This window comes from Triplophysa rosa, linkage group LG8 (genome assembly GCF_024868665.1).
Source record: "Triplophysa rosa linkage group LG8, Trosa_1v2, whole genome shotgun sequence".
NCBI classification, from domain to species: domain Eukaryota; kingdom Metazoa; phylum Chordata; class Actinopteri; order Cypriniformes; family Nemacheilidae; genus Triplophysa; species Triplophysa rosa.
The window spans coordinates 5,993,535-6,009,681 of NC_079897.1; the positions used below are offsets into that span (position 1 = coordinate 5,993,535).

At 40.7% G+C, this 16,147-nt stretch overlaps 1 protein-coding gene across 1 annotated transcript; it reads left to right on the forward strand.

The window, feature by feature from the left end:
• Positions 1–1,405: 1,405 nt before the first annotated feature.
• ptpn23a (protein tyrosine phosphatase, non-receptor type 23, a) lies at positions 1,406–15,733 on the forward strand. The gene is made up of 24 exons (XM_057339642.1): positions 1,406–1,638; positions 2,431–2,505; positions 2,933–3,060; positions 3,152–3,228; positions 3,377–3,426; positions 3,558–3,689; positions 3,788–3,868; positions 4,111–4,242; positions 4,776–4,823; positions 5,057–5,172; positions 5,935–6,014; positions 6,268–6,382; positions 6,579–6,644; positions 6,727–6,872; positions 8,546–8,851; positions 8,926–9,080; positions 9,181–9,332; positions 9,458–9,637; positions 9,766–12,370; positions 12,491–12,675; positions 12,788–12,892; positions 13,000–13,138; positions 14,298–14,411; positions 14,495–15,733. The coding sequence occupies exons 1-24, from the start codon at positions 1,555–1,557 to the stop codon at positions 15,086–15,088; spliced, it is 5,865 nt and encodes a 1,954-aa protein (XP_057195625.1). The 5' UTR covers positions 1,406–1,554; the 3' UTR covers positions 15,089–15,733.
• Positions 15,734–16,147: the final 414 nt, after the last annotated feature.

The window sequence follows — 16,147 nt, forward strand, 5'->3', positions numbered from 1 at the left end:
TTATAACGTCCCTCTGTCGAATTGGTTATAAATCTGAATAAATACACTCCAGAACTTGATGAATTAATATTACTGATCAACAAAGAACAGTTTGAAATGTTATCACCAGTGTACTGAAAGTTGATTTGATTGATTTTGTTTGAACTATAAACATACGGACCCCCTTTATCACATATGGGCTTTTCTTTCGATGAGCACCATGAAACATTTGTTACTATTATATGCAGATTCTTTGGATATGTAAATGTACAGTTAATAGTGACATTGGATCCTCGCACTCCACAGATCGAACCAGAATTTGCCACATTCCAATCTTTAGTAGAACACCTGAAAAATAGGTATGTTTAGTTATATTGTAATACTGTATTTGAAACTGATTGACATAAAGGAAACAGTACAACTTAATATCACATAAAGTCATATCACCAAAATCCATAACATTTTGTCTCTTTAAGGACTTTGTTGTGACCATTAAACAACATGTTGTACTTAATTAACTAAATAAGCAGATATTGTGTATTTCATGAATTATCGTCTTGCTTACATTGTGTTTTAAGTTAAATAAATAATTAAACTAACAACAGATAAAAGGTAAAAAACTAAGAAAATCACCACTTACCAGGCAGGAGAAGCAGAATAATTTGTAGCATTTTAATTGACCTTCTCAGTTATTCTGAGTTATTTGTAGTATTTGTAGAAGCTGTTTTTATGATGTGACTGTGTCAGCAGTCAATTAAAGTCAGAGAATTAGAAACTCTTTCGCAAAATATTAAAAGAAGAAGTCTCTATCAGTTTCATTTCCTTCCTAATAATCTACAATAAAAGTGCATCTTATTTTTTTTCATATTTTCCAAATACCCATCAGAATGTTTTACAAATGCACCCTGTTTTAATTAACTTTTAATACATTGTGCACATTTGTTCACATACTGTGTGAACAAATACATGCTATTGACACTACACACATCATATTATTATAGATATATAATATGTATCACAGATATCATAACACCCTTTTCATCTTGTTATGGGGTAGTTACAGTCAGCCAAATTTACCTTTATTTCTAAAGGTGATTAGGAAAAGCAGCCATGATTTAATAATAAAAGTGCAGTAACGATGTTGACCAGTTGACTACAAATATTAAATTATTACTTTAGCAAAACATGACTTACATGAACTATAGTGTGGTCAATGTTTTGTTGATGGTAATCATACAAGTTTTTATTCTTATTACACTAATGCTAATAAAATCTTACTTTTTATATAGAGAAGTGGCTACACCTGCCGGAAAAGGTTGACAACACTCTTGACAGGCCCACAAGAAACGACACTCAATGCAGGACTACATTTCCCAGAATCTAGAGTCAGAACCCAGCCCTCATGGCGTCACTTCCGGAAGGCGCAATCACTTCCTGTATGGATGTAAATGGGGATATGACACAGTCGTTTAGAGCAGTAAAATTAAAGCTAAAACTCCACTGGGTATTTTTTCGAGCGCATCAACGCTGTAATACTATTTTACATTAGTCGGTTGAGAGAAATCGGCAGTTGGGATGGAGGCGGTGCCGCGAATGCCTATGATCTGGCTGGATCTAAAGGAGGCTGGAGACTTTCAGTTCAGTACGACTGTCAGACAGGTGAGATCACACAGGCCTAAATCAGCTAAACAATACTGTCATTAATCATATACACACCAAATAATCAACATAAAAGCACTTTTAATACAGATGATCTAGCCTGAAAGTTCGATCGAGCCCTGGCACGTGCTATTTAGTCATTATTTGACCTGTTTTGTTTAGGCGTATGAAAACATGTATGATTCAACTTTGAACTTATTATGTTACAGAGCTGAGCACATTTGATTTAACATAGTTTGTCATTATAGAGGAACTAACTGTTCAATTAATAGATGTCAGATGGTATTAAATATCCAAAACCCCGTTCTTTTTTAAAAGCATGTTATGCACTTCAGTAGCACATGTTAATAACAACATCAATGAATCATTATTGTTTTTATTGTGTTATTATTATTTCCAGTTTATTGTCATGTTGTTACTTAGTTTCCTTTACTGAAGATAAGTTCACTGTTTTTATTTTATTTACTGTGCTAAATAAAGTCTTAAACCAACTTCCTCCAAGCAGTCAGGAATTTTTTTGCTTGCATCATGTGAGTTTTCAGATTCATCCTTAAGAAACTAGGCCAAAGGAAGAAAAGCAGGTTTGAGTTGTTAAATGGTGTTGTTTGTTTATGTGTCTTGGTAATTGTTAACAGTAAAGTGTCTAAACAATATGACTGAAATGAAATAATGCATTGTGACTGCAGCTGCAGGTTTCATTGCAGCATGGATTCATTCATGCAGCATCTTTACTGTGGAATGATTTGGGTTGTTTGCTCCTTGACATTGTTACAACGTTTTTCCCTTTTTAAGTTCATACTAAAAAACTACGGTGAAGATCCTGACAACTACAATGAGCAGATGAAGAAACTGGAGCAACTGCGACAGGTTAGCTGCTGCTTTGATTTATAGATGCTAAAATGAATAAAACGTAGCTGACATGCACATTTATTGGTAGTTGAAAGCATTAATAGATTATCCAAAACATATAATACAATAAATAATAAAATCATTTAAATAATGCGGCAAAGGCGTCTCTAGTGGTATGGGTTCATTCTACAAACATCATCAGGCACTGAGACAGGCATTGCCGAGACCATCTAGCACTCAAAGCAAAGATTGCAAGATCCGATAAATGTCCAAATTAAGAGTCAGACTACACCAGAATAATGCTCTCAACCATGCAAAATGTCATGTGGGAAAACATTAGGATTATAAAGATACAATTTTTATTATATTTTATACAGGTTGATAGTTTAGGATGTATATGATAATGCATTACTTCCTCATTCTCTTTGATATCTTGTCTTACTAGAGCGCAGTGAATGTCACACGAGACTTTGAGGGCTGCAGTACATTAAGGAAATACTTTGGGCAGTTGCATTATTTGCAAAGTCGCGTGCCTCTGGGATCAGGGCAAGAAGCTGCTGTCCCCATCTCTTGGTAAGTTTGCTAAACCAACCTTTGTTTAACCCTGTCCTATACCCTCCTATTTTATTCTGTAATGACAACAAACTTCCTGCTTAACACACAGGACAGAGATATTTTCTGGGAAGACCGTGACCCACGATGACATTTGCTATGAGCAAGCCTGCATCCTTTATAATTTGGGTTAGTACCATACACTGATGCTTATTATTCCTCCCCTAAATGGGCAGCATTGTGTGTGAAATACTTTAATACATCGGTGTTGTTGAGAAAGAGTATTGTTCAAGGTCAGGCTTGTTTCCTAATTCAAGTCATGTTCCCAATGCTTTAGGAGCACTTCATTCAATGCTGGGAGCCATGGACAACAGGGTGTCCGAAGAGGTGAGCTCAGCCATACAATCAAAGCAAGATGTGGTGTAATGCGCAAAATGTTGACACGATTAGCATAATTCAGAGAGATATTCTACTTTAAGAGATTAAGTCCTGAGCAATTTATTTCCTTCCCTTTTGAGGGGATGAAAGTATCTTGCACACATTTCCAGTGCTCAGCTGGAGCATTCACCTACCTGAGAGATCACTTTAGCCACAACTTCAGTGTGGACATGAGTCACCAGATCCTTAATCTCAACATCAACCTCATGCTGGTATGATCTCTGTTGGTTTTGTCCATCTGCTCTCATAGAAGCGTTCATAACAAATTCATTCACAAATCTTCATTCACACTGATAATGCTTTATTTCAGGGTCAGGCCCAAGAGTGCCTGTTGGAAAAATCCATGTTGGATAACAGGAAGAGCTTTCTTGTTGCTCGGATAAGTGCCCAGGTATGCACTTTTCTTTTTAATACTTCTCTGCTTGACGGTTTGGTCTGAAAACATGGTTTTTCTTTGCCTTTTAGTTTCTTGAAGCTTAAAGGTATCGTTGGTCACCCAAAAATGAAAATTTGGTGATAGTTCAGAATTATGTGGTTCCAAAAATTCTCTCAAATTTGCTTTCACTTAATCTTTTTTATATAAAGTATATAGACATTGAAAGTTAACATTTTGTCTAAAATCTTTGTACTCAGGTGGTGGATTACTACAAAGAGGCATGCAGAGCTCTGGAGAACTCTGAAACAGCCTCAATGTTGGGAAAGATACAGAAAGACTGGAAGAAATTAGTGCAAATGAAGATTTACTACTTTGCTGCAGTCGCACATGTAAGTGTTCTATTCAAACTATGAATAAACTAGAAAGCTGGTTATTGCACTGAACATTTATTTTTAAAGGAACTGTTCACCCAAAAATGAAAATTCTGTCTTCATTTACTTACCCTCAAGTTGTTTCAAATCTGTATAAATGTCTTTGTTCCGATGAACACAGAGAAAGATATTTGGAAGAATGCTTGTAACCAAACAGTTCTTGGCCACCATTGACTACCATAGTAGGAAAAATTGCTTTATAAATGTTAAGAAGATATTTTGAAGAATGTAGGAAAGCCAACAGTTCTGGGGCACTTTTCACTACCATTGTCATTTTTCCTACTATGGTAGTCAATGGTGACCAAGAACTGTTTGGTTACATGCATTCATCCTAATATCTTTCTCTGTGTTCATCAGAAGAAAGAAATCTATACAGATTTGGAACAACTTGAGGGTGAGTAAATGATGAGTGAAGTTTTATTTTTAAGGGGAACTGTCCCTTAAACATTATTCAAAGCCTGTTATAATAAATTCTCACTTTCTTTTAACAGTTGCACATGGGTAAACAGGCTGAAGAGCAGCAGAAGTATGGAGAGAGGGTAATTTATGTTATATTAATATAAAATGTTTTTTTTCTGTCATTTCCTGTGTGTTTCTTTGAAATACTGAATCTGCTGTTTATTTTGCTTATCTGTGAGAAGAGGAAAGAACTCTGTTGCATACATTTGCTTAAAATGGCCAAACATAATAATTCTACAATTTAAGTCTACATTAATCACAGTAAAATATTTTAATTGATTGACAACCCTATTTTTTTTTCACTTTTCGCCAGGTTGCTTACCTTCAAAGCTCAGTAGACAAACTCACAGAGGCAATTAAATTGGCTAAGGGTCAGCCAGAGAGTGTACAGGAAGCCCTTAGATTCACCATGGATGTCATTGGGGGAAAGTAAGCAAATATACATCATACCAGTGTTTTTCCTGCGTAGAGAAATTGGAGGCGGCCGCCTCCGTCAAATGTGCAGACTCTCGCCAAAATTATGTCGGGTGTCTTCACAAGAAATGCTGCGTGCATTTAACAGACTGTCATTTGTAACTGCAGTTGCGGCATTACGCCACAGTGGAGGCGCTGTTTCGTTATCAGCACACTGAAGCCCTTAAAAGAGATGCAGAACAAGAGCTAGCTGCGTTTGACGGCTGTTTGTTTTGCATCAAACTACGTTTAATTTCTTGAAATTTCTTAAATTAACATGACATACATCATTGTAGTGTCTTTAGCTGCGCAGTTGGATCATTGAATCAGCGTATACTGTACACAGTGAGTTCGCCAGTATGAACGTTGCGTTCTGACTTGCACACTAATTACTCATTTGAACCGATTCATTTAAACTGAAACTAATGTGAAAATGACCAAAAAGCTTTATTTGATAAAAAAAGTCTGTTTGGTAACTTAATAATTGATATTTTCATCAAATTTTATTAGAACTTTTAATATGTCAAAGTCACTTAGCCACTTAAAGGGACAGTAGGCTTAAATGTGTGTGTACAAGATCAGGATGGAACCACCTCCGCCTCATTTTGAGCCAGGAAAAACCCTGCATACTTATGCTTAACATTGATCCAATATTTGACTTATTCAACAACATTGACTTATTCTTACAATGTTATTAAAAAAACCCTCAGAAACATATTTTGTCACTTTTCATTGTAGATTTAACTCTGCCAAGAAAGACAATGACTTCATTTATCATGATGCTGTGCCATCTCTGGACACGTTGACCTCAGTGAAAGGTATTTTGGCCACCGTTGTTCTGTTCACTGTAATTGCTGTGACGTTATTGATTTGCCGAAGACATGACTAGCTAATAGTGCATTGTTACTTGTACCGCTGTTATGAATCTTCAGCACAAAAGAAATGCAGTCTAAATTGAACTAAGACTGTGCTGCAGAAAGTCCTTATGTCACGTTATTATTTGCTATAAACAGTGCTATAGTTAAACAAAAACTTGCCGTAAGGTTCTAAACACACTTTTGTCTAAAACAGGTGCCCCATTGGTCAAAGCATTACCTGTGAACCCAACAGACCCCAGTGTCACTGGCCCAGATATTTTTTCGAAGCTGGTACCTATGGCTGCTCATGAGGCCTCTTCTCTTTACAGGTTTGTTTAAAGTCTTGCACAAATTTTGATTAAAAAAGGAAACATTTGAACATGTAGGGTGTGAAAACATATACTTGTTTTTCAGTTCCTCAGTTTATTAACTGATAGTTCCCCTGTTGCAGTATATTTTTAAGGGAAATCAAATATGGGTCTGTATTTTACCATTACAAATACCCTTTTTCTGTCAAAATTACAGTGAGGAGAAGGCCAAGCTGCTACGGGATGTCACAGCAAAAATAGACAACAAGAATGAGACACTAGAGTGAGTTTAAACACGCTTTAATAATAATACATCTGTAAAACACAGTATGTATCTAAATGCCTCAAATATCATGTTTATATAGACAGTTCATGGACTCTCTTGGTCTGGACCCAGACTCTGTAGATAATCTGGAAATGTATAATACCATTCCAACTGTGTTGATGGAAAAATGTGCTGCATTGAGCGTGAGACCAGATACTGTAAAAAACCTCATCCAAGCAATGCAAGGTCAGTGGCATCCGCTTATACTTTGAGATGTACAGTGGCAAGAAAAAGTATGTGAACCTTTTGGAATTTCATTGTTTTCTGAATAAATTTGTCATAAAATGTGATCTGATCTTCATCTAAGTCAAGGGTATTGACAAACATAATGTGTCTAAAAATAATAACACAAAAAAATTCTGATCTTTCATGTCTTTTTTGAACACACTCATTCAACATTCAAAATGGCAGTGGAAAAAGTAAGTGAACCCTTAGAATTAATAACTGGTTGACCCCCCCTTGGCAGCAATAACCTCAACCAGGCGCTTCCTGTAGCTGTGGATCAGACCTGAACATCGTTGAGGAGGAATTTTAGCCCATTCTTCCTGGCAGAACTGCTTTAGCTCGGTCATATTCTTTGGACGTCTCATGTGTATGGCCCTCTTCAAGTCAATCCATAGCATCTCTATTGGGTTGAGGTCTGGGCTCTGACTTGGCCACTCCAAAAGGCGGATTTTGTTTTTCTGAAGCCATTCTGTTGTGGACTTGCTCTGGTGTTTTGGGTCGTTGTCCTGTTGCATCACCCACCTTCTACACAGTTTCAGCTGACGTACAGACATTCTCCTGAAGAATTGTCTGATATACTTGGGAATTCATCTTCCCCTCAATGATTCCAAGCTGGCCAGGCCCTGATGCAGCAAAGCAGGCTCAAATCATGATGTTTCCTCCACCATAATTTACAGTTGGGATGATGTTTTCATGATGATATGCCGTGTCCTTTCTACGCCAGATGTAGTGCTGTGTGTTTTTTCCAAATAGTTCAATCTTAGCTTCATCAGTCCACAAAACATTTTGCCAATACCGCTGTGGAGTGTTAATGTGCTCTTTTGCGAACTTCAGGCGTGCAGCAATGTTCTTTTTAGTAAGCAGTGGCTTCCTTCGTGGTGTCCTGCTGTGGATACCCTGCTTGTTCAGTGTTTTGCGTATTATAGACTCATGAACAGATATGTTAGCAAGTTCCAATGATGCCTTCAAATCTTTGGCTGTCATTCGGGGTTGTTTCTTTACCTCATTGATGAGCAACAGTCCCAAAATGTCTCCATTTGTAGATTGTTTGCCTAACTGTAGACTGGTGAATTTCTAAAGTCTTTGAAATAACTTTGTAACCCTTGCCGGCTTTATGTAAAGCAACAATTCTTGATTGTAGATCCTCTGCAAGCTCTTTTGGCAAGGCATGGCTCACATAAGCATGTTCTTGTGCAGAGCAAACTCCAGAAGTTTGAGGGGTTTTTATCAGTCAAAGTAGCTGTAGTCCACACCTCCAAACCTATTATCTTAACGAGACTCCAATTAGCTTTTTTGAGGTCATTAACTCAAGGGTTCACATACTTTTTCCACAAGCACTACGAGGTATTTTTGGTTGTTCTCAATAAAGACATGAAAGATCAAAAAAAAATTGTGCTATTATTTTAGACACATTTTATTTGTCAATACCCTTGACTTTTTATTGACAAATTTATTCAGAAAACCATGAAATTCCAAAAGGTTCACATACTTTTTCTTTCCACTGTGTTTTCATGTAATTTTGTTTTGTATTAGTGATTAAGGCTCAACATTCTTGATTTAATTTCTAAATCTAGTTGCACCTTTCTATTGTAAAGTTCCTACAATATTAATCTTACTCTTCCTCCTCTCCTCAGTCCTTTCAGGTGTCTTTACTGATGTAGAAGCCTCTCTGCGGGAGATTCGGGACGTATTAGATGAGAATGAGGCAGGTGAACGGAGCTTGGAAGAGGCTGCCGGAAAGCAGGCTGTACCAGAACGACCTTCAACCATTGCCGAGCTGCGACGGGACTTGGAGAAATATTTAGAAGCCCACGAGAAAGCCAGCTTCACCAACACAGAACTTCATCGAGCCATGCATCTGCACATCAGCAATCTAAGACTCCTTGGTGGACCATTGGACACCCTTAGAGAAGCACTACCAAGGCCTCAACTTAGTGAGGGTAGGTGTTATGACACAAGGTACACAAAATGTCATATTATGAACATCTGAGAACTAAAGTTTTTATATTTTTAGATGAGATGGCAAGCCTTCAGACTATGAAGAGGATTCTAGGTAAAGTGCAAGAGATGCGGGACCAACGAAACTCCCTGGAGAAGCAGCTTCGAGACATCGTTCAGCAGGATGACATCACTACTGTTCTGGTCACAACTGAGAGAGCTGACATAAAGGTATAGACCCTACAAGACTGTACCACCTGTTTTTAAGGATATTGTGTCATTACTTTGTAACTGTGCATTAAAGTTTCATGTTGATTTCTTACTTTTATAGAAACTGTTTGAGGAGCAGCTGAAGAAGTATGAGCAGGTGAAAGTGTACATTGACCAGAACTTAGCGGCTCAGGAGAATATACTGAAGGCACTGACAGAAGCTAATGTCCAGTATGCTTCGGTGCGCAAAGGCCTGGCAGAAACTGAACAGAAGTAAGCCTTGAGTTGAAACATTTATGTGTGATGCAAACATGAATATGGGGTTTAATGAGATTTTGTCAAGTATAGTGTCACTAAATGAAGACTTTTCTTTGATATGTATGATGTTTACTTTTTAGATGGAACAGCACTATACAAATGCTTGCGGCCTCCTATGAGGCCTATGAAGACCTAATGAAGAAATCTCAGGAGGGAAAAGAGTTTTACGAAGACCTGGAAACCAAGGCCTCTCGACTACTAGAGAGAGCCAAGACTGTGTCCAAGGCTCGAAAAGAGGAGAGACAAGTCATTATGGAAAAGTAACTTAAGAGATCTGATTATTTGTTATTTACTACATCATATAATTAGAATAGCAACTCTAAATCAAACCTGTTTTTTTATTTTGTTGTTTTATTAACTTTATTTGACTCTGCTTCATATCTAACAGCGAGCTCAAAAAGAAGACTCCTCAACGACCCACTGCCCCAAAGCCACCTCAGAAAAAAGGCCAGAGTGTGGATCCTGCCATTCTAGATGACCCTGAATTAGCCCAGTTGAGTGCTGCTATCCTAGCCCTCGGCGGGGATCTTCCGGAAGAGTTACGCAGTCTGCCTCCTGAACTTACAATTCCACCTGCTACACTTTCTGGGGCTGCTGCTAGTTCTGTTCTGCGCTGGCCTGGATCCAGAGCTGGCTCAGGTTTACAGTACACACAACCCAGATTTCCTGCAAATTTACCTCCGCCTGAAGTCCTTGCTCAAATATCCCATTTTCCATCGCCTAGGCTGTCTCAGAATTTTAGTCATTTTAGTCTTCCCCAACCTCAGAGCCAGCCTGGACCACCAAGGACTCTTGTCCGACCTTCTACCACAACAGTGGATAGTGTACAAACACCTATTCCGAGCTACAGTCCTGCATCTGCCCAGGCAGTTATGCCTACCCCGCACCAACCCATGCCTCCTCATGCCCCACACCAACCCATGCCTCCTCATGCCCCACTCCAACCCATGCCTCCTCATGCCCCACTCCAACCCATGCCTCCTCATGCTCAACACCAGCCTATTCCGCCCCCTGCCCCATCACTGTATTCAGCTTCACCTCATATGACACCTCATGTCCAGTACATGCAACAGCCTAGAGTTTCCATGGCCCAACCTCCACAGGCCATCCCACACCCTCAGCCCCAACATCAGCAGCTGTTTCCTCAGCAGGGTGGTCAAAGCCAACCACAATCATTTTATCCATCTGTACCAGCTCAACAGCAAGTGCCCAGACCTTTGACAGGGCCTCAACCTCCACAGCATACCCACCCTCAGTTCCCACAGTACATGGCCCCAACAAGACAACCTGGACCAACAAACTTCCAGCAACCACCAATCCAAGGACAGTTTGCAACTAATGTACACCCAGCTTCAGCTGCTTATATGCAGCCTCATCAGGGATACCCTTCTGTCTCCTTTGTTCCCAATTCCCAGCCTCCACAAGTTAACAATATCACCCAAAGTCAGATGCCCCATCACGGCTTGCCTCCACAGATGCCACTGTCCCAGGGAGTCCCCCCCGTGTCAATGCCACACATAGCACATATTAATCAACAGATTTCCCCTGCCTCCCAAACATTAACACATCCGGTCAATCAGCAGTTGCCTCATGCTCTTCATCCTCAAATACCCCCATCCTCTTATCATTTAGGCCCTGTATCCCATATGCAGATACCTCCTGGCTCAAAACAGATGCCTCCTCCCCAACAGCCACAAATTCCTCCCCCGTCCACTCACATGCCTCCTCCTCATCCACAAATGCCCTCAGTCTCCCAGCCACTATCTCACTGCCCCCAGTCCCAAATAATTATTACTCATCAATCCAACCAACAACCAGTATATCCAGGAGTCCCTCTGAGGGCTACCGCTCCAGTTCAACCACAGATACCCCATGCCTCACATTCATCACAGATACAAATGCCGCCCACAACTCTTCCTTCACAGCACCAAACGCTTCCCCAACACGGTCCTCCAGTGCTCCCTCACAATATTTACAGCCCCCAACCAACCGTTCCTTCGAGCTCTTCTCCCATGAGTTATCCAGGAAGTGTTCCTATGGTTCCCAGCCAATCCGTGGCCACTCCACAACCTCAGTCACAGCCACCCAATTCACAGCCTTTGGCTCCACAACAGCTACCCCCAGGAGGCCCAGTTTCTTTTGCTGTTTCACAAGCTGGGAGCATTCCTCCAGGGTCAATACAGCATCCTGTGATACCCCCATCCTCAGCAGCACCTGGTGCTCCACAGCCCCATGTGCTGCCTTCTCCTGCCCCATCACCATCTCCCTCTCCTGGTCCTCCCTCCCTGGGTATGGTCACTCAGAGGCCATCTCCTGCTCTTACCCCAGTTGGAGCAGCTCTGCCACAGTCCTCGGTAACCGCTCCAGCTGCCAGTGGTCCCATGCCTCCAGCCGACTCTGGCTTGTTTCCGCGACAGAATTCTAGTACTGATGATCTGCTCTCCTCAAGCCCCGAGAGCCAGCATGGAGGTACTAAGGACACTGCCAATGTTTTACTACCCACCAAAGCCGATCCTCAGGAGGAACATCACAGAAAGAAAGCAGAGGGTGTGAGACTTATTCAGGGGAACCCTTACCAAGCACCAGAGAGGGTCTCGAAGCTCAGCGCACAGCTAGAACGGTTTCGTTCAACAGTCCAATCCTTAGAGCGTCCAGGGGAGGGAGGTTTGTCCGAACTTGATGCCCGATGGAAAGAACTGCAGGAGCAGCAGGAGAAGGATACTCGACAGCTATCTATCGCCATCGCTCGATGCTACACCATGAAGAATCGCCATCAGGACGTGATGCCATATGACTGCAATCGTGTTATTTTGCAGTCTGGTAAAGATGACTATATCAATGCAAGTTTCATTGAGGACCTATCGCCATACTGTCCCCGCCTCATTGCAACACAGGCTCCCCTCACCAGCACTGCAGCTGACTTCTGGCTCATGGTTTATGAGCAGAAGGTTTCTGTAATTGTCATGCTTGTGTCCGAGCAAGAATTGGAGAAGGTAAATAGTATACTGTGGTGCAATGCAGAATGAGTCTTGCTGGCTTTTGGAATCACTTTTAAGTCAAAGTGCCAAATCTAAGGACCAACCATACAAATAATTTGCATTTTTTATTTTCAGCAAAAGGTATTGCGCTACTTTCCAACAGAGAGGGGGCAACAGCTTGCCCAGGGACCAATCACATTGACGTTGACCACACAGAAAAGCACTCCTACCCATATAGAGCGCATGATAGGACTACAGTATCGAGACCAGAGTCTGAGACGCACCGTCATACACCTTCAGTTTACTTCATGGCCCGAGTTGTAAGAAATCATTTTTCATATACAGACTCTTCTTCAAATCGACATATTCACGTGAATTATTTTGTTTTTAGATTTTGTAACAGCTTGTTTTTTGGGACTGTTTTTTGAAAAGGGGTCTTCCAGAAAGTAAAAGCAACCTCATCCGGTTCATCCAAGAAGTCCATGGACATTACCTACTTCAGCGCCCGCTACACACTCCAGTCGTAGTGCATTGCAGGTACTGTATGTTTGACATACATTTATGACATTTAGATGGCATTAAACAATACTAAAAGTGTAAATGGAGAATGAATGTAGCATGACTCAGCTTGACTTTGTTCTCAGCTCTGGTGTTGGGCGAACAGGTGCCTTTTGCCTGCTTTATGCAGCACTGCAAGAAATCGAAGCTGGCAATGGTATACCTGACCTGACCCAGCTTGTGAAAAAGATGAGGCAGCAAAGGAAGAACATGCTCCAAGAAAAGGTAACGTCCCACTCAGCGTAATATTTAGCAAATACAGAAATATGGTACAGTATTAGGGGTGACCCCGAATCGTCGACGATTCGATGCTTCGATCGGAGGAGCCTGATTCGACTACCAATCTCACAGTCGAATCTTCGCAGAGGTGTTATGCAATGGGGATCATGTCATTTTGGTTATATGGGCAGTGGCGTAGCAAACGGGCATGCACTGCGCTATTTATGATGTAAAAATGGGACATTTTTAGGGTTGGGTACCAAAACCCCCGCGTCTTCTGTGCTGTGAGACCGGTAAAGAGAAGCAGCACTTTCCGCATGCACCAGCTGATGACTCGCAAATGAATGTGTACACAGTTTCCAAACATTTGTCACTTACTGAATGTTTGGGCATTTAAATATGAATTAACACCATCTCTTTAAATGCACGTAGTCCGTTACTTAGACTGAACTTTGCGCTGCATGATTAAAAAAAAGTAAAATAACCAAAATCACCATATATAGCACAGCGCAGACTTTTGGAACTGAAAGCGAGCATGCGTGTCAGGGGGACAGAGAAAGAGTGCCCAGGAAAAAAGGTTTAAGGGACTTTTTGACTGTTTAAATGGTAAGATGCTTTATTGCATTCCTCCTTTACATGCGGTAAATAAAGTAACTTTATTGGTAGTTTATTGGTAATGAACGTGCTGCATTCCCGTTTGTAAAAAATAAGTTGCAGAGTAGTTTTAAAAATAGTTTTAAGGCAAGATCTGGTCTAGTATTGTATGGCACAGCATTGTTACGTGATGTTTAAGGAAAATTAATTTGAGTATTTGTGGCTTGTGTTTTGAAAATTATGTTCCTCTGCATTTCAGACATTTTGCCTAAACACATTTATTTTGCACATTGTGACTTGATTCTGGCTTATTTATTATAAAGGTATATTCTGTTCTAAACAAATTCTGTAAATTAATGTTTGATTGTTTTTTGGTGCATCAATGTTGTGCTGTACCCTTAACCACCTGGTGTCGTCCACACATGCACTAGCGCGCACGCACACACAAACACACACCCTTCTGATTCGACTATAGGAAAGACGTGACAATTCTGATTCGACTATGTAAATTCTTAGTCGGGGACACCCCTATACAGTACATATATTTTTTTCCTCATTGTTGCCTTTGTAGCTTCACCTTAAATTCTGCTATGAGGCCGTGCTGAAACACACAGAGCAGGTTCTGCAGCGCCATGGAATCATAACCTCCCCTTGCACCAAGACCCCAAACAACATTGCAGTAAAGGTTACCTTTTTTTTCTTACAGGCTTATCTTTTATAAATTAGATTAACCAGTGTGACTGACCAGTGTGTTCTGTGTCTTTCTAGTCATACCCACGACAGGAATGTCAAGACATTGTTCTGGGAGGAGACATGCCCATTAGCTCCATACAGGCCACGGTAGCTAAACTTAGCATTCGACCATCGAGTTTCGACCATGAACAAGATCCCAACCAAGACCAAATGTCTTCTGCTTCTGAAGTACCAAGCACAGGGGACCCAGAGCCTACAGATACGTCTCTTCAAACGTCTCAGGATCCTATTTCTTATGAGGCTATGCCTGATTTCATCAGTCCCCCCCTCTCTTGCACATCCTCTCCAAGCAAAACACAGTCTCCTTCACCTCCCAGCAGTCACGGGAATGGATTCACTGGGTCCACACCCGCTTCACCCATCTCAAATCACCACCCGTACACAGACGCAGTGCCTCCTGCTCCCTGTCCACCCACTGCTTCATCTCTAGACCTGCTGGCTTCTTTGACACCTGAAGCATTCACGCTGGACAGCGCCCATCGAGGAAAGCAGCGGATCAACAAACAAAGTTTTCTTCAACCGCAGGAGGGAAGAGGTCTTCAGGGGCCTCCAGAAGGTGACGATCCGCTCAGTAGTTTGGATCCTCTGTGGACACTCAACAAAAGCTGAAACAACACAACAGGGCTCTTTTTTTTTATCTTCTCCCCCACAGGCGGCACTGCCGCGAACTTTTTTCCCGAGCCTCTGTTATAACTAGTCTTTGTTCATGCCTCTAGGACCTCATCACTACGTGTGTCTGTCCTGACAAGTTTTAGTTGGCACTTTTCCATCATTGATCCCAATGTTTCAGGTTACATTCTGTGAATCCAGTCTTGTCTCCTAAGCATGCACTCCTAATGCCATGGTGTTCGTGATTGGCTTTAAGGTGCCTGAGTTTTGACTCCAATGTAGTGCTCTGCCTTTTAACACCAAAAATGTAAACATTCAGAATGGATAGCGTGTTAAAAACTGACATTCAGGCTACTGTTTCTCGGTCATTGTATGAAGCAGATTAAGACTGACTGCTTGCCCTTTGTCCACATTGCACTGTGGATTGTATATTATTATTCACTTGCAACTGCTCTTAAGCTACAGTGATCTGCAACTTGTATGTAGGAAAAAATCTAAGCTGGCGATGATGAAGATACTACTTGATATGACTTGATGTACTCATTATACTTAAGACACTTACATTTCTGAACCTCTTCAGAAATCATAGCATTTTTATGAGTTGATTCTAACTTGTCATTCTTTAAACTGTAAATAAATCTTAACAAATAACAGTTTCCTGTTGTCTTTTCGAAGGCCAAAAAATGAAAAGCACATTGATTCATTCTCTTACAATGGTAGTCTATAAAGCAATTCTATGTTTTTTTCCCAGATGCATGATGTTAAAACAAAGGGATTTTGTATCTCCTGTAGACTTGTGGCAATATATTCAATAATATGGTTTATCCTGATAATTGATTTGCACAATATTGTTATGGTGACCAAAACTTCTAAATAATGTATTGGCTTAATTGATTACATTTGATTACACTTATTCTATCAATAAGTCAAAATTAAGATGCTCAAATGCAACCCTTGCTCTTGGGGAGGAAGTGTAAACGAAACCTAGGAGAAATGTGTACATATATTCTTAATGCATTCAATAAGTGAAAAGCTTGACATCAATTACATATGAACGTG